The 8,726-nt window shown below is 46.2% G+C and overlaps 1 protein-coding gene across 1 annotated transcript; it reads right to left on the bottom strand.

Moving 5' to 3' along the window:
• Positions 1–741: 741 nt before the first annotated feature.
• On the bottom strand, positions 742–2,088 carry Nkx2-8 (NK2 homeobox 8). The gene is made up of 2 exons (XM_020181536.1): positions 1,932–2,088; positions 742–1,298 (listed from the first exon to the last, which is right to left on the bottom strand). The coding sequence occupies exons 1-2, from the start codon at positions 2,086–2,088 to the stop codon at positions 742–744; spliced, it is 714 nt and encodes a 237-aa protein (XP_020037125.1).
• Between the last annotated feature and the right edge of the window lie 6,638 nt (positions 2,089–8,726).

Below are 8,726 nucleotides of genomic sequence, written 5' to 3'. Positions count from 1 at the left end.
CGTAACTATGGGGTCCATCTTCGGGTCCCAGCCGCTGCACCCTGGACACAAACCGCCAAGCTCTCAGGACTCTATCTGGCCAGCATGTCGCCAAAGAAGATCCTTACGCCTCGCCTCTTAGTGGCCGATAGGATTGGCTTTTGGTGTTTAAAATGCCAGGAGCTTCCGGAGTCCAGAGAACCATGAACATCACTCTGGGGCCAGAGCCACCACTTGTTGACCTGGTCTTCAGGATTGCCTCCGCTTCCTCCCCTCCACCCCCTTACCTTCCTAAAGTCTGTTGGACTGAGATCTGCCCTTCAGCCCGACCCCGGTGAGCCTTAACTTAGTGGACTGCACTCCGGGGAGCATGGCTGCAACTTATGTTCCCGGTAGGAGCGCAGGGGACCCAATCCTACACATTTTATTCTCACACCACAAAAAGAAAAAAAAAGTACTCTATTTCTTTTAAAAATAAGTTGCCTCTCATACAAATCGCTATTTTAAAATACACACATAAGGCTCAAGCAATAAAATCTAACTCTGGGGTTCGCGATCGAGGGAAGAGGGAAAGGGGAGATCTCGGTGAAAGTCGCCTGCGTGTGCTTTCCTGAAGGCTGGTTAAAGCGGGCCAGGAGACCCAAGAGGTGGGGTCTGTAGTTGGGGGGAGCACCCCAGAGCGATCCAGGTCTTTGGGTTATGCCCTACTGTGGATAAGCGGGCACCAAAGTCCGGGGTAGCCCCAGGTTCCCTGCGGTCGCCTCACCAGTTCCAGGAGACCAGGGCGGGGGGCGCTAAGTGCTGGTAGGCCGGGAAGAGGCCGAGCGCCGAGGCGGGCCCGAAGGCAGTATAGCCGGGCAGAGGGCAGGCGGCGCTCGGAGAAGCGCTGTATTTGTCCTGAGCCACCGCGGTGTCTGCTTCACAGCTGCGTCTATTCGATGGTCCGTCGTGCACCAGCACCGGGACCACGAAGCGGCGCATCAACCCCTGCGCCGCGCGCAGCTCAGCAGAGGCTGCGGGGTCCGGCGACTCCGCGGTCCCCGGCACGCGCGCGCGCTTCAGCTTGTAGCGATGGTTTTGGAACCAGATCTTGACCTGCGTGGGCGTGAGGCGCAGCAGGCGCGCCAGCTGTTCTCGCTCAGGTGCCGACAGGTAGCGCTGCTGCCGGAAGCGCCGCTCCAACTCCAGTGTCTGCACTTTGGAAAACAGAACCCGCCGCTTCTTCCTCTTCTCGCCATCCGAGCCGGGAGACGCGGGCCGAACAGACGCCAGCTGCGACGAGTCTGGCGGGCTTGTCTCCAGGCTGCTCTCGTCCGAAGCTGGGAACGGAAAAGGAGACACTGCCTAGTAACATGCCAGTTCCTCCGAGTGTTTGGACCCTTGTCCCGCAAGCTCCCAAGCCGCCTGCCGGAGGGCGACCCTACCTGCACGAAGCTATCAGAGCCAGGCAATTTCCTCTTGTGGGTTCACATCTGGGCTCCCACCTCTCCAAATTCAGTGACCTCATTTATCTCACTACAGTAATCATCAGGTCTAGAAGATCACTCCCCAAAGAAACCGATCCTGTGCCCTCTTAAAAATAACCCCTCTAGCTGCGCTAGTAAACCAATTTACCCAAGCTGGGCCACCAAGGGCCACCTCCAGGTCTACTGTGCTACGGTATGTCAAAGTTTTCGAAGCCCTGAACAGGGGCATATAAGGAAGGGGTTTTAAATATTTAAATATCCCGACCCTTAGGACTCTCCAAACACTGAAACCAAATCCCCTGCACTAGTGCTAGAAGCAGGGTTCTGCTCTCAGCATGTGCGGACCCTGACTTATGGCATAGGGATTTGAAGACTCTCCAGCCTGCAGGGGCCGGGCCCTGGGATCTGCTCTCCCTCTACCACCACCACCACCACCGCCGCCACCGCCGCCGCCGCCGCCGCCTCCGCAGTCCTTGGATCACTCACAGGGGTAGTGGCTGCGCTCCGACTGCAGCCAGGCGGCGCAAGGATCGACCTGTGGGACGCGTGGCTCTGCCTCCAGCCTCGCCCGGGGCTGCGCGTCCTGCTCGGGTAAATTCAGTAGGCTGCGCACGGTGAAGCCGAGGCGTCCAGAGGTGGCCATGGCCAAGGAGGGGAAGAAGGAGGGGGCAGGGCAGACTGGGAACTGAGGGGCGGCAGAGGACGCCGCTCCTAGGGATGGACCTGGGAGGCGCTCGCCATGCGCTGGCCACGGGGGATATTAGCGTATTTACAACGGAATCCCTGTTTATATATACAGCTCTTCCCACCCGGTACGCTTTGAAAACCGAAGTCCGGGGCTCCAGGGTGTTAAGTACCTGAATGAGTGCTGGACCAAAGCCCGGAGGAGCCCGGAAGGTGCCACCTCCGCCCCCGTCCCGCCCAGTCCCCCGCCCCTCTGCGCCCCGTTACCTCCCAGAGACAGCAGGAAGCAGCCCTCGGCTTTAGCGATTGTCTGATTAGCCCAAAGTGGGAACAGATAATGGGGATTGTTACCAGTGAATAACGTCTTGGGTGGCGAGCAGTGTCCACCACCCTCCTGACCAAGACCCAACTTTGTCCTCCTCCTGGGCTGACACCGGGCCTGGCCCGGCAGAAGCACCGGGAAGGATGGGGACAGCAGGGGTGGGTTTATGAGCACGCAGGAATTTATTCCCTGTTTGCTTTATTCCTCGAGGGTGTTTGCTGAAGTAGAAGCTTCCCGCAATTATCTAGAAAGTGATTTACAAAGCTGAGTTAAATTCTGGCGCGCTCCCTTTCTCCGTTTTGGTAGGACCCCTCTAAAGATGCAGGGCGAGAAGTTCTAGAAAGGAGCAGAGAGAGGCCAGGTCTTGCCAGCATCTGGGAGTAGGGTTTGGAAGACCACTGAGAGAATCTCCACACCTCCAACTTTTCACAACCTCAGGGGTGCTTGCTAGGAAAGAGCTGGAGGAGTACAGAAAGTCCCAGATCCTTGCCTGTCTCCCCAGGCCGCCAAAACGGAGACAGTATATGGCCAAGCTACTCAGTACTGAAGTGCCCACCCGCGCCTGGCTACTGGTCTCTGGGACCCGGCTTTGTAGCTGAGTACCGCAAAGCTGGACCCAGACCCGATCCTAGGACCCATGATTGGTAGTGTTTCTTAGGGCAGCCTACAAAGGCTTTGAGGCTTCCTTGGCATGGCTAGACCGTGTGGCGTCATCTGTGCCCCATAGCCTCAACATCAGTCCAGGTGCCTGGGCTGGGCCATCGCCACAGCGGGCAGGTGGCCTGCCCTCCCTGCACACCTCAGCAAAGTTGCCAGTCCTGATACCAGAATGGGCTGATTGGCGGAATTAACACGAGGTCCGCCCAGCAGAAAGTACAGCTGGCCAGGGGTTTCTTCAGGATCTTGTAATTCCCACGGCCCCACAAGAAAATGATCTATGTAGGATGCGCATGGAGCCGGCAAGGTGAAAACATTCTTTGCCTGGAACACTTCTGTCTAGAGTTCAGTTGCTCTGTGGCGGAGGCCTCTCTCCCTGCAGCTAGTGGTTTGGGTATGGTTTTTAAATTTTAGGGATGAGCACTGCGTTTGGTGGCTGTACCCGAAATACTGGCTCCATAGGGGCTGAATTCGAACCTAACTGGGACGTGATGGCCGGGCTCCGCCCAGCCTGCCGGCCCTCCCCAACCTCCCTACCAAGCGTGCCGGAGTTGCCCCGGGCTGCGCTGCGCGCTGGGTGGTCAGGCCGAGGCTACCCCAATACAGCCCAACTGCTAGGCGGCGGACAAAAGGGAAATGGAGCTCGAAGCCCCGGACCTGTTGGAAGCATTTGTTCCAGTCAAGATTTTGCATTTGTTCAGTCCGGGAATAATGCGTGATTGACGCTTGCACACAATGCGCTTTAGCTCGCCGGGATAAATCGGAGCTTGTCCGGTGTTGTCATGGTTTTCAATGCGGTTCAATGGGATTGGGAACACGATCGACTCTGCTGGCCGTCTTGCTGAGGCTCTGGCAATAGATTTATTAGTTATTTCTTTTAAAATAAGATTAAATTGAAATGACTGGGCTGTCCTCAGCAGACAAGACTGGGGCAGGAGCCAGAGGTGGGCAGGGGGCGGTGGAGAAGTTCAGACCTGAAAATCGGTTTGCATCTTAGCTCTGCCCCTAGCTCCTTCTAATCACTTCATTACTGTGAACACTCGCCCCCACCCCTCATCTGAAACTGAACAGATTTGGCAATAGGATCCCATTCCTCCGGAATTTTTCCGAACCTATCTTCATTGCGACATTTTACAGCGGACCTTTTGTCTCCTTTCTCCATGCCTTTCTTCCCTTCTAGTCCCCAGGACTCTGATTCCAGTTTGTCCAGGATGTTCTGGGAGAGGACGTGTCATCTTTTGAGTTTGCCAAGGACCTTCCACAGAAGTAGGGTGAGGCAGATAACAATTTTGGAAAGAGAACCACATCAGGAGAAGGCTCTTTTGAAACTTATTCTGGAGTGACTGACCTCTCTTAGCCTTTTAATCTATTTAACATCCTAAGACCACACCGATGTGTAGAAATAAGTAAATGGCACTCTTCAGTTCTTAAGAGCTCTTCAGCATCAAATATTTGTTCTTACTCTTAGTGTGTGGCTCCCAAAGCAGGGATACATTCCCCATCTAGCAGTTATGCCTTGGGGAGAACTTGGGTCTAGAATAGACTCCAAATACTACTTCTAGCTTCACATTCCTAGGCTTGGGAACAGTGTTCCTGGGCCCCATTGTGGATGTAGCTGTTCCACAGAAACCCTGTACCTCTGGGCTCTACAAAGCACCGAAACTTCCCTGCTTGGTCTTGGATTCCCTCTTTCTAGAACCTTAAGCACCACCACCATAGCCCAACCATCTTTCCCATTTCTGTTCTGGGCTTTACCTAAATTCTCTGCAAGAGTTGGAGCCTGAGAACTCCAGGAGGCTGTTCCATATAACTGTGCCTTCTGAGGAAATGAAAGAGAGGAAGTGGAGAGCCAGAATTTTTAGAGAAAGGGGCTGTCTTGGTCTCTTCATGTCAATAGAACTCAAAAACTTGAAAGTAAAAATTTATTTTAATATTGAGTGAGTAGAAAAATGAATCACCTCTAGTTACAATTTACATCACAATTAAACATCTCACTGGATATTCTTTACAGATTTTGAAATGTCATTTGGTGTTCCACACACTTGACCTTATTTTGCAACTGGACAGAGTTTGTGAATATTATTACTTAATTAAATAACTATTTGCTTCCCTGTAATTGGGTGTAGTACATCTCAAGACAATAAAGAGTTTTTAATCTTTAGGAATCTGTGATGTGGTGAATATATTTAAGCTGTTTTCACCAAGCATTCTTCCAAAAGTCTTATCCAGATGATCATCACAGCTGTGTGCTTAAGAATTTAAGACTAAGAAATTCTAAAATAAAAGTTAAGCATCTTGATTTTTGAAAAAATAAAAAGAAATAGATTGTGTCTATATCTTGCATTCTGTTTTTAAATCCTTCCATTTTGGTTAAGTGTTTCACAAAATCCTGCAAATCTATACAGTACTGAAGAGGCAACATTGCAAATTCCCCTTGATGGATGGAGGGCCCTCAACTGCCAGGACATTTTTCTTTGCTTCATAGCAACTGCTCTCACCTCTTTACCAGTATTCTGGTTAAAACAGGGAAAGGAAAATAAAAATGGGCTTTTGGCACTTCCAAGAAGTAGATGATCTTCTGTCATAGGACAGGAAGAAAAAGCAGCATTTAAAATCAGACCTCTTTGCTTTTTCTTCTGAAAACTAGTTGCCATGAATAAGTAAATATTTCTCTTTTAATGGCTAATAATCAATTGCTTGGTGGTGGTCAGGGCCTGGCTGCAATTCTTTCTTAGCTGTGCTGATGATATATACTCAAAGACAAGGAACAGCAATTACTTTCTGGCTGGGAATTCAGTCTGTCTTGAAATGAGCTATAGATTTTATTGTTTTATGCTAAATGACAAGATTTGAGCTCTCCTATCTCAAGTCTCTCAAATTACTGATTTTTCATTGACTTTGTTGCTATTGTTCCTGATCTCTAGGGGGAAAGTTTTTCTTTCCTCATATGCTTAACTAGTGGTTTAAGTGTAGTTTGTACATGAAAAAATATATAGAGGGCAAAACAGTTCTGTAAATAAAAAAAGGATTTAAATATCCATACTTTCCTTTTCTTAAAGAGCCAACATGTTTTTAATTTTTAACTAGCTTATTAGTTTATTAACTATTTGTGGTACTTCCCATGCTTTCCAGTGATATAATAAAAGTGTCTGTGTTGGCATGATATATAAATTATCATAATAAAGATAATTATACAACTTGGGGGACTCTAGTGTCCCAGAGCTGAAATTCTTATTTTTGTCTTTTTTTTTTTTAAGGTACTAATTTCTACCTTTTGCTTGACTAATACGATATAGTTCCTAAAACACAGAATCCTTATTGGATTTTTTGTAATAAAGGTCCAGGTACTAAGTCAAACTCAATGTTATATACAGTCCCTAACAAGCCAGACTGGCCCCAGGAACACATTTAACGACACTGCCCAGTACCTCCCACTGGCCTGCTTGGAGTGCATGCTTAAAATCAACACCAGCATCTCAGTTCAAGCCATTATTTAAAAAAAAACAAAAACCTACCCATGCATTAGAATGGAGCTTTAAAAATTATCTTTAGTGTATTTTAAATCAACTTTGGAAATTTGTTATATATTGTTGATGTGAGATATTATTTCTCTCTTATTTCATAACTGTTTAAATACCAATCATTCTGGAGAATAATTTGTTACTATTTGGCAAAGTCAGTCTCTCACAGACTAAAGAATCAAACATTCAATTCCTTTAAATCAGGGATGATGATGATGATGATAACAGTAGTAATAAAAATATCACTTTATATTTTATACATTTGAGAACGTGTTCAGTGTGCACTCATTCTCTCATCCTGATTCAGGATAGATTATCCAGGAGAAGCAAAGCTTAAGGGTAGTCTTGAAGGTAAATAGACTGTAATATCCCTAGAATTGAATCAATTAGTTGACAGAATAGAGAGGACCTAAAGAAGAGTTTATTTAACAGAGGGTGTCAGAAACGAATGATTTAAAAGTGAAAGCGAAAAAGAGTAGGTACTAGCTTACAGCTATGGGTTAAATCTTACCAACTCAAAAGAAAACAGCATGAATGGAACACACCAGTTGACTGAGGGTTTGGTATTTTTTCTAAAGTCTTTATATTTCTAAAAACAACAATAGTAGATAAATTTCAGTTTTTAAAGTAATTCAAGTTTTAGTATTTAGTTTACTTATATATTTTCCTTTGAAAAATCTTTTTCCTCTTTCAAGAGAAGACAGTACGAATAGAAGCATGCACGAAATGAGAACCTGCAGGAATTTCCTACAGCAAAAGTAAAAGAGCTGTATCTGTTTACTACAGCCTCTGGAAATCCCTTATCCAGCAAAGGTGGCTGTCTGTGTGTTCTTGATTAAATGGGTATTTGCACTGCAGTCGCATACCACAGAAAGGAAACAAAACAAAATAAAAATGTCCTTCGTGCTCTGTTTTTCAACCATTTGTGTGAAGGAGGTTCTTGGCCTTTATCACTGTCAGTGAAAAGTTCCTCATTGGAAGGAGACATTCCACTCACCCTGCTTCTTGTGCACGGAGAGCTTACCATGGAAACTTCCTCTGGAGCCATCAGGCAGATATATAAATGACAAAGCTAAACACTGAACCTCTTTAGGTTTAGCTTTATCTCACATGGGGATGAAGAAGGGTGGTTAGAACCTCTTGGGAAATTTATTGTTCTGTTTTTGTTCTGTTCTTGCCTTGATCTAAAAACTCATAAATTGGACTTATTCAATTTAAGAAACAGCTAAGAAATGACTTGGTCCAAGGATAGCCTCTCTGATGCTAAAATACATGTGCTATGTGTTTAATACAGCTTATGCATGGTAAAGCTATACTTTTTATAGATGACTTTTTTAAATGATCACTTCATTGTCCCTGAGATAAGAAATTCATCTTTAATATGTGTTTATATTTTCTGAATTGGGCGTGACCTTTAATTAACTGAACAGCAACAACAAAAAAACAAAAGTCCCACAGCTTCATCTATTGAACATAGTTTTTTGTTTGTTTTTTTAATCAACAGGCACCATTCTAAATTATCATTGGCTTATCCTTAAAACACAGCATTTTGCTTTGTCACATGACCCCAAGGAAACAAGAGAGCATATCACCAACTATTCATTAGATTTTTTTTTTTATTCCACCTGCATGTCAAACTCTCATTTAATTTATAAAGAGCCCCAAATTACTCCCCGGGGATTTTCCCAGCAAGCCTGTTTCCAGCTTTCCTCTGTCCATGGTTTACATGAACTGATGCATTCCTGGATGGCTGTGGCATCAGATGAACACGTTTTGGATACATAACCAAAAGCCAGTTTGGGGGTCGGTACCAGTGGAAAGACATAAGGAAAGGGTAAAGGAGGGTGAATTTATGTACTCATGTATAAAATAGAAAAATGAGACCTGTTGAAACTATTCCAGGAATGGGGGGAGAGGTAGATAAAGGAACATGATGGAGGCAGTGAATATAAGTGTGATATATTGTAAGAACTTTTGTAAATATCACAATGTACCCCCAGTACAATAATATGACAATTTAAAAAAACCCCAAAGTCTGTTCTTTGCTTGGTTACTAGAAGTATGTGTATGTTTGGGTGATTTGTAGGATGAGAAAAG

Source organism: Castor canadensis, chromosome 3 (assembly GCF_047511655.1).
Source record: "Castor canadensis chromosome 3, mCasCan1.hap1v2, whole genome shotgun sequence".
Classification (NCBI taxonomy): Eukaryota; Metazoa; Chordata; class Mammalia; order Rodentia; family Castoridae; genus Castor; species Castor canadensis.
This window is presented reverse-complemented; position numbering and strand designations above follow the sequence as displayed.

Bases quoted from the DNA above. Each gene is read 5' to 3' on its own strand.
- Nkx2-8 (XM_020181536.1), bottom strand. From the start codon at position 2,088: ATGGCCACCTCTGGACGCCTCGGCTTCACCGTGCGCAGCCTACTGAAT. The intron at 1,299-1,931 runs GTGAGTGATCCA...TTCCGTTCCCAG, and splicing joins GGAGCGCAGCCACTACCCCT to CTTCGGACGAGAGCAGCCTG.